Source organism: Megalops cyprinoides, chromosome 6 (genome assembly GCF_013368585.1).
Source record: "Megalops cyprinoides isolate fMegCyp1 chromosome 6, fMegCyp1.pri, whole genome shotgun sequence".
Lineage (NCBI taxonomy): Eukaryota > Metazoa > Chordata > Actinopteri > Elopiformes > Megalopidae > Megalops > Megalops cyprinoides.
In genome coordinates this window covers 35,568,358-35,582,145 of record NC_050588.1, presented here as the reverse complement: position 1 = coordinate 35,582,145, position 13,788 = coordinate 35,568,358, and the positions used below count along the sequence as shown (strand labels likewise).

Here is a 13,788-nt window from a genome sequence, read left to right as displayed (position 1 = left end):
ACGCAGGGGGGGTGTTTGGAGTTTGGATCCAAAACGAGCCTCCTCCTAGCAACTGGGAGTCACTACATCCTCTGTGCCATCTGAGGCAGATGTAATGGAATCCCTGCCCTTGACTGAGCTGAAAGTCATTTGCATACCTTAACATAGCTCTTACTTTTATATTTAGAAAATCAGAGCCTGTAAATGACCAAGTAATTCAGCTGAGATGCGTTTCCCTTAACACACTTTTTATCACTATACCACGTGTCACAATCAGACGCAGTCAAAGGATCATGAGCCTGTCACAACCTTCACGTCCAACTGTTTGAAACAATGGCTCCCATAAACATACAGTAAAGGTCACGCCAGAGAGCAATTAGAACATTCTGCACTTACCCACACAAAACATTATGTACGACATCTTCGTGGACTAATAAGATGGGTGTGTTGAAAAGCCTTACAATGAATCCCATTTTTTAAAAAATATTTATCAAAAGACTTGGCGCTGACAAAAAGAGAATGGGGTTATGAATAATATCACAGTAAATGAGTAAAAATGTAGATCAAAGAATGCTAATGATTCACCAACTCTAAAATCTAAATAAAATTCAAACATTCCTCTCATTTGAATACTCCTCATTTTAAGAATCTGTTTACAACAATAGAATTTAGCAAAAGATCAAATACATTTTAATCCAGAATTAAATCCGGGATTCTGAAATGTGTTTGTTATTTTGGACTCATTCTCCTAAAAATTGCATGTGTGAATCAAGTGGTAAAACTATTTATGCTTTTAAAATACTTTTTATGCATTTCAAAACATAGACTTATTTAAAGTGCATGTAATGTAGTTCCTCCGAAATATAAACTTTGAGTGATATGACAAATGGGTATCCACTCATAAGAAACTGTAAGATAGATATCATAAGAATATCATGAGAAACCATTACCATTAGTGAGAATGGTTGGCTATATTAGTGCAAGTGTTTTTGCCATGTGGCATTTTGCATGGGCCCTCTTCAGACAATAAAGAGGGCTCTCCATCATGGTTTCACAAGGATAATATGTGTTCAACTTTGTGTGAATAAAGTCAGATTATCTCGCACAGGGAAAAATGTGAGCCATGTATTTGAGTTTCTTCTACTGTATGAGTCACCAGTTTCACCAGTTGCATATGAATGGATGGGAAATATACTGTTAAAATGGAAAAAAGCTGTCAGAATCCACCCCAAGCCAGAATCTCTTGAGCTATGTTGAATTATGCAGGTCAAGTCAAAGGAATCAAACTATTACTATTCAAATGCCATTGATTCAGCATCATTCATGAAAGTAAAATACATTCACTCCTTTTTATTCAAGGCATTTTGATCTCGTACAATGGGTTGCAAATCTTACACAGGTGAAAAAAAAAAGCATTGTCAGAGCACAGACTGTCTGGCTGAATAAGTAAGGTAGGGTACTCGATGCAAACATCACACTCCAGTTTGCATTGAAACTCAGAGCAGGTAATCACGCATACTACAAGTATCCACCTATCTGTGGGAGTGCATAGCACAAATAAAACCTGCTTGACCAGAATGTGTGGGCTGCATACTTTAGATGGCTTCACTAGATAGCTAATGCTAGATTTAAAGAGACATGCAAAGTGAACTGTTTGTTCAATCCCTGCAGTATCCTGGCGAAAGTGCTGAACAAAAGAAAGTAATCACAGCAGCATGAAGGTTTCAGTTTTATTGCTAAATTGTACTGATACATGATTTTTTTTTCTTAGAAAAAAATGACAACATTGACATTGAACTGTTTTAAGGATAGAAATAACAATAAAAAAAAAAAAACAAAACTAATTGGAGTAAATGTGTAGATTGCATAGCAAAATAAAAACTACATTCTTAAGTATTGAGATCAAAACATAATTTTCATTAGTGAGACTTTTCTACTAATATTACTATATTACACTTTTTTAATAAGGTAGATTACATTATTTCTATATATGTATGGATTTGGCAATTAATATATTAATAAGGCATTGGATTAACAAAGAATGGCATACAACTGATGCAGTTCATGAAATATTGATTTTGTGCTAAATGGATATTGCTTTTTATACAGAGATAGGCAGTTGTTTATTTACAGTAACGAGTAAAAACAGGTTGCGGATAAAGACTACATTCAGAGAGAGTGATGGCATATTAAAGGCTATGTTGCACAGTGACAGGATGGGTGTGTGGCCAAAGACAAATAACTCAGTTTTTCCATGTTCTGTATTTGAATAGCATATGCATCTGGCCTTCAAGCTGAAATTTTAGATAACACTTCCAAACAACTACAGCATCCACTTTACTGCAGTATCCTAGAGAGACAGAATCATATAAAAATAAGACTTTACTCATGATTAAGGCAAAATCATAACATTAAACTAGTTTATGTCTGTCATTAAACAAAGAGGAAAAAAACTGCCCTTTGTATATGGCACGCAAAAACAACAATTTCTATATTAAAACAAAAAAAAAAAAACATCTGAATAAGATTCCAAATTATTTACATTGAGGAGGCTGTTGTACAATTTGTATGACACATTTATATTGCATGAACTTTGTTCCAGTTCTAGATGCCTCTATATCTTCTCCGCCTGTAAAGCTCTTTTCAGATAAGAACATTATTTTAACTGTATTTGTAAATTACATTCTAAAGGAATTATAAAAAAAAATCAGTTACTTACAAAAGAACAACTATATAACAAACACAGCTAGAGAGATGACGTTTTAGCACATACACCTCATTTAGTTTTTAATACCAGTTCCATTTCAGATGCCTCAGGTATAATTGTGGGACCTGTTATTTTTCTGAGGACTTTGAAGTGTTTTGCCGAAAGGCTTCTCCTCACTCGTTGTAACACTACTACTATCATGTTTTCCTCACAATGTTGTTAGAACAGTCTAGGCTTGTCCATTTCATGATCCCAAACTTTTGACCTCTGTTAGCTTTACTCTTTTGAACTAAGTGGAAATCATGACACATGGGTTTGGCATGGTTTGGGGTATAAAGCCTTTTTCACTACAATAGCAGGAAGACAGTGACGCAAAACATTTCGATATGTAAGGACAGGAGGGTTTCCTCAAGCGAGAGTCAGGGCCTCATATGGTGCACAGCAAGAATTTGTCGAAGATTTGCATGGTAAATAATTTGATGTAGCTGCCTAAAACGAGAAGATATAACCAATGCTGTTGGTACAGTAGGTTGCATCTTGAATTAGACCCTGTGACAGTTTGCCTACAGACTTAAGATAACAGAACAAGACACTTACACTAGAGTATACTGTAGATACAAATAAAATCTATACACATCAGTTTATGAGGAAATATTTCAGGAGTATTGTCTCGGAATATTTTCAGGAATATTGTCTCATAATAATTCCTTTCAAAAAAAGAGATTTTACAATCTTTGATAGTTTGAATAAATGAAAGGCACTTACATCCTTGTAGGCAACACAAAGAAAAACAACGATCTGCTACATGAGATAGTAAGGTGCAAAGTCACACTAGAATTCCAGTATAAAGATGCTCAATAGCATTTGGCTCTACCCTGTTGTAGCACCTTCTAGTGCCATGCTGCATGGATCTATAACTTCTACAGAACACAATGTCTGGTATGGTTACCTTTTTGATTTTAATTAAAAGGAAACTGATGGAGTTTTAGTGCAAAGGTAAATATAGCAAATGTACTTTCAATAACTTCCAAACATAATTTTCAATAGCAATATTATTAATATGAAAAAAAAACATGGAGTATGACATTCAGCCAGTTTACAAAGGCATTAATTACACTCAAATTATCCACCTAATTAACTTCTGAACACTCTTACACAGAAGGATCAAATGAGCTTGAGAACAGTTGTTGCATTTGGTGTATTCATGTCAAGTATCTTCACAAACATAATTTTTTTTTTTTATTTTAACATCGTAAAGCAACCAGCAACACAAGACACTTCTCTTTGATATTGCTGTTCCATCAGAAATGGCTTTGTGTAACCGGCTTTGGTCAGAGCAGATTCTTGATTGGTGATGCTGCAAGTCCACAGTGCTGCAGCATGCTGCTATTTCAGTGCTCAAGATGAAAAAATTATAAAACTGGCAGGACTTCATATGCACCACTGGCAATTCAAACATTTGCCACGTACACACACACACACACACACACACACACACACACACACACACAAAACAAATCAAAACAAATCAAATACCATGTACACCATACTAATCTTTGTGACCTAGGACACAAAAAAAGCAAAATGGACACCTCTCAAAGACCACAGACACTTTGATGTTTTTTTTTCTTTGGTGTACAGCTTTAGAATATAGAGCAACAAGAATGAGAAACGTGTTCATGCAAATCAGTTTCTTTGATTTGTTTGACTCCGATAAATGTTTCCAACAGGTAACTGAGATGATTGGAAACATCTTGATACACAATAAACCCATTTTTTACACATCTCCACTAGCTGTCCAATTAACTAACACATATAATCATGTCAAACATGTTCCGGAAGTCGAAAGTCAAAGTTATTTCAGACATCTTGGCATGAATACCTAGATGGTGAGATCCATTACTAGTTACATGCACTGCCCAGAGAGTTGAAACCTTGCCCATCTTTGCTCATATGTTGCGCATTTCTGTGGACACTCAGTGAGGATGTCATGTTGCTTTGTATTTTATCTGTGACCCAGTAGGTCTGTAAGCAACCAAATAAGGCACAGTCCTGTGAGTTTAGACATAGACAGGGTTCATAACACAACAAAGGGAACCCAAGGCAGAATGCATTGCAGTGGTGAGAAAGACGGGATGAATAAAGTTTGGCTGGGATTGGCCGGGAGCAGTTCCTTGTCCTCCTCTTCCTCTATGTCTGACCCCTGCCGTGGACGGTCAGGTCCTTCCTTATGATTTCATTAACTGTAGAGGGAAAACAAGGGCAATGCTCAAGGACTGGAGAACATGAAAGGAACGATTCACAGACCATTCCTCCAAGCCACATACTGTACTTTCATGCAGAAAGACAAACTGTTCCACCTTGCCTTACGTTCAACTGTTTGAAGTGGCCTTGACATACTGGTGCACTGTGCGTGCACCATTCATAGTTCACTTTGAATATAACTGATAAAATTGTTCTCCACCAGCAATGAGGGCATCTAGCCAACTCTGTCTCGCTCAAAACAAAAACATTTATAGGCCTTAGAACCCTAAACCTTATAACCCTACTTCCATGAGACATTTACATGACCTGGCAATAGGGACATACTTTGTTGTACTTCTGTTAAGCAATTTTTGTGTAACACAAGTAGGCCCTCAGCAAAAAGAAAAGCAAAGTCACGATGTTATGCAAACCATAACTGACATAATCACTCTGGAATCCTTCAGGAATGTACCAGCTCCCTGAATGGCAAGGTTTTCTTTAAAAAAAAAAAAAAAAAGAATGCACTTTTCAAATGCAGCCGATCAAAAAAAAAAAAAAAAAAAAAAAAAAAACACTTACAAAACAAACTGTGAAACAATAACCTGGCATACAGGCTTGTAAGTCAAGCTTCAAAAAAAAAAAAAAGCTAGAACGTGAATTTTGCAGTGAGTGGCTGCAGTGACTGCAGTTCTCCACAAGGAGGTGGCGGACTCTCGCTGTGGCCGCCGGTCTCGCCGCTTTGACACCGGCTCATTGCGGCAACGCTTCCTGTTGTTTCACCCGGGGAAGTGACAGAGAGGGTATAAATGGAAAGTTTTACGGCCTCATCACTATAAATAGAAGCAGGACGCAGAGAGGTGCTTTTACCTTCGCTGTAATCTGAAAGGTGGTAAGGGAAAATACATTCCAGACACATTTGATGAACTTCTGAATCTTTTGTCTACCTGACAGCGGGAAAGGCCAGTGGAGATATTCTCAGACAAATGAAGGATAATGCAGAGAGAAGAACAGACTGTGATGTAGATGCCGCTCTGCCTATACAGCATAAAACGGCAACAGCTAAAACACGGGCTTTACTATTCCTGCAGCGCTGGTGTCCAGTTATAACAGAATAAAGAAGGGTTGGTTTAAATGACACACAACTAATACGGCTCTACAATGCTAGAGACATAGCATTTCCCTGTTGCTGGATCGCTTCACAAATACTAGTGCTGGTGAACGTGAGCTGAGACATGAATAAAAATCATGATTCAAGTCAGGATACATTTGGAGATAACGTGCCTTAATAGCAAAAGGTGACAACAAAATATTTATTCAAATATTATGTTTATTCATTCAATCTTGCCATTTATTCCAGTACAGAAGTAGTAAACAAATAATATGTATAAAAAGAGGAGACTGATGAAAAATACTCAGGGCTGCACTGAGTTTATACACTCCTTGGCCTAATTCATAAAACTATGAAAAATTTTCTAAATCCTCCTAATATTGTACACTTGAAAGTATTATAAGTCTCAGAGTAGTATCCAGCTGCTCCTGGAAACCAGCTGTCTATGGTGGTCAGTGTGAAACTGAACCTCATCAAACAGAGTAACAGGGAAGTCTGGCTCTACATGACAAAGAGTAAGAAACTGGGAAGTTCCCTTTTCTCATGTGTCTGGTGGCACTGAGCTGGCACCCCCCCCCCCCCCCCCCCCCCCCACCCAAACACTTGTTATGCTGATGTTACACAAGCTCACTCTGTCACCGTCACGTTTCAATTCAATTCAAGTGGGGTGGCGGTGTAGCACAATAAGTGAGGAGCAGACGTCCATAATTGAAAGGTTGCTGGTTCAATTCCTCAGGGGGACGCTGCTGCTGTACCATCAAGCAAGGTACTTAACCTAGAATTGCCTCGGTAAATATCCAACTGTATAAATGGATGACATATAAAAAATTGTAACCTATTTAAGTCTAATTGGCTAAATGCCAATAATGTAATGTAATTCATATTAAAGGGAGAGGAAAAAGCAGAATGGCAGAGGCAGAGAGGAAAGATCAGAACACTGAAGGGGTGAGCTACGCAGAGACATTCTCACTGACCCCTGGACAGCTGTTTTTCAGAGGTGGCTGTCTCTGACCACAGCTACGGCCTTCGTAAAGCACCATGGGACTCGGACACAGTGAATTAACGGGTCTGTGACAGTCTGGGAGAGGATGGGGAGGCAACAGTAGAGAGGGCCCACAAACCCTCACTCTGCTACTCTGCTGGAGAGAGGAGGGATTTTAAGGATCCTGTGGGAATTTCCAGAGAGAAAGGTGCTGAACTGCAATTCAGTGTGTCAACACACAATGCACAAACATCTGCAACTTGAATATAGATAAACAAAAAAAAACTACTGTGTGTATGTACATAGACATATAACAAGATATAAACAATTATAAACAATTGCCTTTAAATTGAATGGGGGTAGTTTTGATAATGCTGTAATTAAAAAAATGTACTTATATAAATAGATATCAAAAAGTAATAGTTACCAGGGGTGTGGGATTATTCCCATTATCTTTCGTCATTAATTTTTACATTACATTTTAGACATAAAGACAACACAAGGTTAGAGAAACAGCCCAAACTGAGCTAAAAACAAAAGAAATGATTTCTGTCATCTTCAAAAATACTAGGCCACGCTCACTGACTCGTTGACCTTTGCCTTGTAATTCTGTGACACAGACAGGGGGGCTCGATATTCACTCTGCGTTACGGGACCCTATTTAAAGCACTGACCTACATACTGCAGCAAGGGAAAGGGTGCAACCATTAACACGCAAGTAAAGCGAAAACAGATACCAGCCTGCACCGAGCTGTGGGCTGTGCCAGACCCCTCCCCCACCTCCCAAAATCAAAGTCAAGGGGAGCAGCTCTCAACGGGGGGGGCTGCTGCTGAGAGCGGCCCAGTCACACCACTTTCACATGCTTTTTGACTGCACCCTTTCTGAGTTTACTCCCGTAGAGCTATTGTAAAGTTATGTGGTTTAATTGCGACCAGTTATGTTTCCGTTACTCTTTTGCAGGGGAGTGACACAGGCTAACACACAGAGTCATCTCTGAAGAAAGGGTGAAATCCTGTTACTGTAAGTTCGGGGGGGGGCGGGTGCTATTGAACCGAGCAAAGCGCGAAAATCCTCTTACTCATTTAGCAGGTTGCGTTTCTGCGAAAAACTCCTTTGCGGCTTTTCGCACATCGTTCTCTGTGGGTGTGTCTGCATGTGCAACTGTACCTCAGCTCCACAGAACGTCACATCCTCATGCCTCCTACACATTTTAGCAAAAGCAAGACCTGGACACATTGGTGGTCTGTGATGCTGTGACCTGTCTGTGTAACCAGCATATGTGAAAGGGAAAGTACCTAAAAAATGGACCTCAGAGTAATCTGACAGTTAACTGCAGACCAGGAACTCTGCAGATACCTAAAAATCTGCCTGATGAAAAAGCCAATGATTCCTTTTATACTTATATATATATGTTTGTGTGTGTGCGTGTGTACATATACATGTACTATAAAAACACTGTACACGTACACACACACATGCAAAATGTAAATAAATTCATAACTAAGCACATGTTCAATGTGCTGAAGTGCCTTAGTTATAAATACATTTTTAATACTGACTTTATATGCTATCTGAAGTATACTAATCTGTTGTTCATACATTCCAGGAATATTTGATGAACTTCATATGTCTTACTAATATTACTTAGTCAATCCAAGTAAAAGCATCTGCCAAATGAATAAATGTAACTGTAAAAAAGAAAATGTCCCATTCGAATAGAATGAGCAGATTTCCAAACAAAACTGTGTCTTATTGCTGTGTATAACACTGTACGGGTCACTGCACACCAGCCTGCTAATGTGTTAAAAGCCCAGGGGGTGAACTTGCTGCTGAGAGAAACCCTATTTATGTGACCCAAGAGCCCAAGAATTTAAACTGGAGCCCATTTAATTTTCTTACCGCCCCGTCCAACAGCTTCCCATGTTATCTCACTACCCCGCCCATCAAGTGAGGAGATTGGGTGGGCTTGTAGAGGGGAAATATTGCAAATAGAAGGAATTTCTTGGAACAGGCTGGCAAGATCCCTGGTATGGAAATATCAAAATCCCCCCCCCACCACCAAAAACACACACAGGCACAAGCACACATACACACACGGCATCCAAGGGCTGAGGGGGAGATCCTGGCCAAGTATAACAAACAAAGAGGTTTTCCCTGGCTCTCCCAGGCAGCATGTTCCACTGTTTGACAATGGTTGCCATAGAACGTGTTTTGGGATCATAACAGTGCGGACATATCCAGGCAGTGAGGAGAGCTGCTGCTTTCTGGAGACAACAAAAGTCTCATTTCCTGGTCTGTTGCTGGACCGTGTGACCCTTACGGGTGCACCAAGACGATGATGCAAACTGGGGGTACAACAGTCCCTGAAGAGTGTGAACCGGGGAGAGAGCTCTTCCCCAAAGATCACCTTAATGTGTGATCATACTGCGTTATGGCAAAAAGGCTTCGTCTTACAACACCTCTTCAGCTGATGCAGGAAGAAGAAGATTACTCCTGGCAGACGGGGCCTGAGAAAACATCTGAGCAGGAAAGCTGATTTCTGGAGTTTATTGCAAATAGGCCGAAGTTGACTACCCTCCATGGTGTTTCGCATCTTACGAGCGAATTCCCCAGTTCTCTTCTGGCATGGTTTGTTGCTTATAGACTGGTTTTACACGTTCAGTCTTTTGCAAAGAGAAAAGGCCCATCAATGTCACATTGTTCAACAGCGGTATCTCAGCTGTTGTATTATGTAATAGTCTGTTGTGGTCTGCACATTCATTATGATATAACTACTTCCTTAAGAAAAAGTGAACCAACAGTATTTGTAAGAGACAACGTTGAGGAAATAAAATCAGTTCTCGCCACATGGCTTCAGTTCCAAAAAGTCTGTTTGGCAACTACGGTAACCAACCTGCCATCCCATATTTCCTTAACTCGTTCTGTAACACAGGCACAGGGACCCAATACAGTCCTTCTGAAGAACAACCACCAAACCCAAGAAAGGAGAACATCTCTCAGCTGATCCTTGGCCTTCTGCCAAATGGCATGAGTAAGGCATCTAATTGGACGGGAAGTGAAAACGCATACTGTTCCAGGTATCAGTCAGCTGCTAGTTAAAAGGCATTTCTGAAACCCGGCAGCAAGGATCACCAAGACCAAGACAGGACACCACATCATATGCATGCACATAAAATAAATACTAACGCTGTTTACGTGAACTGTGTGTTCTCCTGAAATCTCTTTGAGAATAGGTCTGAAAAAAACAATATCTCTGTTATACTGTGTTCACACCTATATGGGATATCATAAAAATGTTAGAAGTTTTCCATATGCAAATGTCGACATACAGTATGTCCTGTGACGACACTAGTCTTACGACCGTTTCAGAAGCTGCCAAAAAGTAACAACGACTCAAACTTCTTTCATGTAATACTATTCGCATTTAAACATTTATATAAGATATACATCAGTTCAGCACTAAGCGTTTAGCTAAATGGCAAACACATGCGTTATTACAGTCTAGTGTTGCTCTAACATAGCATCTGGATGCTAACACTGCCACGTGGTAACCCGCTGTGTTACATATGTGATGACGGCAGCATAAGGCAATGCCCCACCCATTCTCAGGTATTGAAACTGATTCTCAGAAGGCGGGTATTGCTTCCTCTATATTACTGCTCACAAAAATGGATGAAACGTACAAAAATGCACCATATGTACAGCACATACTGCCATGAAACTAGAAAAGGAGTGTGCTTCACAAACTGGTTTCAGTGTTTTCTGACCACACTTTATTCAGTTTGAAGCGGTCAGAAAACACAAAGGAGGTGGCATTTCATTTGAAATTTCACTTCCTTTATGATAAATTTCAAATGAATTCAATATTATTTCATGCATTTTCTGCCCAGGGGGCCTTTTCTTTTCCTACATCTGTTTTTTTTTCAAATATGCAATTAAACAATTGTTTTCACAGTCAAAATAAAGATCTGAAAAACTGAATGCCATGTGTTTACCATGTGGTTCAGGCCTAGGATCTCTGTAAAGGTGCTTTATGACTAATTAATCTTTGCAGAAAGTGCTATACAAATAAAATTGCAAAACTGAAACTAATCTGCAATGAAAAAAACTCAGGAGAACACTGAACAACAAGAAGCACAGACATCACTCAACTGTATACACTTTAGGTCATAAATACCAATTTACTGTGTTCATAAGTGAACAGTAGAGTGTAAGAGGACAGAGGAAATTTTGCTCACCATCATCCAGGTAGGCCTGGTCAAGGTTCTCCTGCTTAACAGTAACTCTGCCAGGTAGGGCGGGTCCCTGGTCACCTGCGGGAGGGCACCTGGAGGCGTGGCCCTGCCCGGGCGGAGACCTGCCCCCTGGCACCTTGGGCGCGTAGGACTGCTGCTGGATGACAGCGTGGTAGGCGATGGGGGCGGAGTCACAGTACACGATGTGCTGGTGCTCGGGGGGCGGGGCGCCCCCACGGAGCAGGTGATTGGTGGGTGAGAAGTGGATGATGGAGGAGGGGGAGGAGGAGGAATGCTGGCCTGGGGAGGTGGAGAGCTGGTGGCTACCCATGTGGGAGGGCTCAGACGGGGAGGTGCCGTGCACCACCATGCCCCCGTGCTGCTGGTAGAGCACTGGGCTGCTGCCCAGACTCTTGGTCCCCCGCGGGTACACGATGGCGGGGTTCGGCTGCTGGAAGAGGGGGTCGGGGGAGAGGCCAGAATGCACCTGCTGGCAGGACGCCATGCCGGCCGCCAGGCAGCTGTCAGGGTTTACCAGCCCACGGGGGCTGTGGTAGTACGACTGGGGCGACATCCCCAGGATCTGAGACACCGCGTACCCCATCTGGCCAGACTGGTAATCATCAATTGGCTCTGTTTTAATGGAGGGAACTGAGGGAAGACAGAGATTGACAACATGTAAGCTATTACCACTCACCCGTGGCATTACTATGCATTTTTTTATTTCATTTGTTCATGCATTTTATATCAGATGTATTGTACTAAACACCTGATAATGATATTTCATTATTCCTGATAGCAAGTTAAAAAAAAAAAACACAGGAGCAGCGATATTAGAAGAACACTGTCTGTGCAACAGAAGAAAGAGACAGATTGAAACTATATAGGCTGTTACTACATGGAGTCTTATTATGTGGCTTTACCATGTATTAGTTTTTAAAATTGTACTTGTTTATGCATTTTAGATCAGATGAACTGTATTAAACACCTACTAAAGGTATTTCATTATTCCCTATACTGTTTGGGGGCAGCAGTGTAGCGTAGTGGTACGGAGCTTGTAACCAAAAAGTTGCTGGTTTGATTATCCACTGGGGCACTGCTGCTGTACCCTTAGGCAAGGTACCTAAGCCACATTTGCCTCAGTAAATATCTAGCTGTATAAATGGATAACCTGTAACATGATAACTGAAACCCATGTAAGTCGCTCTGGATAAGAGCGTGTGCTAAATGACAATAATGTCATGTAACATTACATCATTATTCATGCGGAACTGAGCTGACGGGTTGATTAGCTGTGTGTAACTCTCACCTGCCAGTGGAGTATAGGTGAAGTGCTGGGGCTGACTGCGTTTCCTCTTCCCGTTGATCACACAGAAGTTCACTTTGACCGAGTGGCAGACGGACGGGTCTCGATAAGGGGGGACTTCCACAAACAGCATGTTCTACAAACGGGAGTGTTTTCAATGAGTGTTCGGGCCTGTTTGTCTTAACAACACCGCACCATAGATACAAACACACCTTGTAGTGTGATTGACAATAACACGGCACACAGTCAACACACAGGTCAAATGGGGATGCCTGTGACCCAACAGGTTTATGTACAGTACCAGTCAAATGTTTGGACACACATTTTTTTTTCTTTATTTTTACTATTTTCCACATTTTAGAATAATAGTAAAGGCATCAAACCTATGAAACAACACAAATGGAATTATGCAGTGACCAAAAAAGTGTTATAAACAAATCAAAACTATCATATTTTAGATTCTTCAAAAGACCCAAATATTTTGTTTAATTAATTTTTGTATATTTTTTTGTAATATTTGTCTAATAAACAAATCTCAAACATTTAAGCATGAGTCTTTAGATCAATATGTCTTTGAATGCATGTTTCCCATTATCTGAATCAGGTGTGTCCAAACTTTTGACTGGTAGTGTAGGTAAGGAAATACTTACAGCCTGGCTCTTGTCTTTGTCCACTGTGGCTTCCACATCCCAGATGTGCTGGCCATCTGTAAACACACACACACACACACACAAGGTTGGTTTTCAGGCAGGGGTTAATGATTTAACAGATGAACCACAGGAGATTTTTCCCTCTGTCCCACAGAAGGGCTCCATTCAGACATTCAGGTGGAGCCACTCTGTAGTTCAATTGCAAACACTATGCAAAGAACCTATTGACCATTGAAAACGGTTCACAGAGACCTATTAAGCCATGGAAAACCCACAATGAATTTTCTACGAGAAAAAAAGACAAGGAAAAAGAAATTTAAATTGCTAAGGTTGCTTAACAAAATATTTGAGACTGCAGTGGAAACATCCTGAATTAGTAATACGGGCTGACAGTACTGGGCTAAATCAATGGCCTGGAATTGTGTCAGATAACTTGCTGGCCTAAAGCAAGTAGCATGTGGCAGCTCTGACACTGCTCTGACTCCACGTTTCTAACAAATATGTCACTGGCCTGCTCCCTTTGGTATAACCCTGATTAGAGACATCATATTATTATTATTGGCATTTAACAGATGC

The 13,788-nt window shown here is 40.4% G+C and overlaps 1 protein-coding gene across 2 annotated transcripts in view; it reads right to left on the bottom strand.

Moving 5' to 3' along the window:
• Nucleotides 1-4,526: 4,526 nt before the first annotated feature.
• LOC118779761 (nuclear factor of activated T-cells, cytoplasmic 2-like) overlaps nucleotides 4,527-13,788 on the bottom strand; it is a 33,452-nt gene continuing 24,190 nt past the window's right edge. For both annotated transcript variants that reach the window (XM_036531993.1, XM_036531992.1), the window contains exons 7-10: nucleotides 13,213-13,268; nucleotides 12,566-12,698; nucleotides 11,260-11,907; nucleotides 4,527-4,929 (exon numbers count right to left, since the gene is read on the bottom strand). In XM_036531993.1, coding sequence (XP_036387886.1) covers nucleotides 4,877-4,929; nucleotides 11,260-11,907; nucleotides 12,566-12,698; nucleotides 13,213-13,268 — 890 coding nt within the window. In that variant the 3' untranslated portion in view covers nucleotides 4,527-4,876. The remainder of the gene's footprint in view (nucleotides 4,930-11,259; nucleotides 11,908-12,565; nucleotides 12,699-13,212; nucleotides 13,269-13,788) is intronic.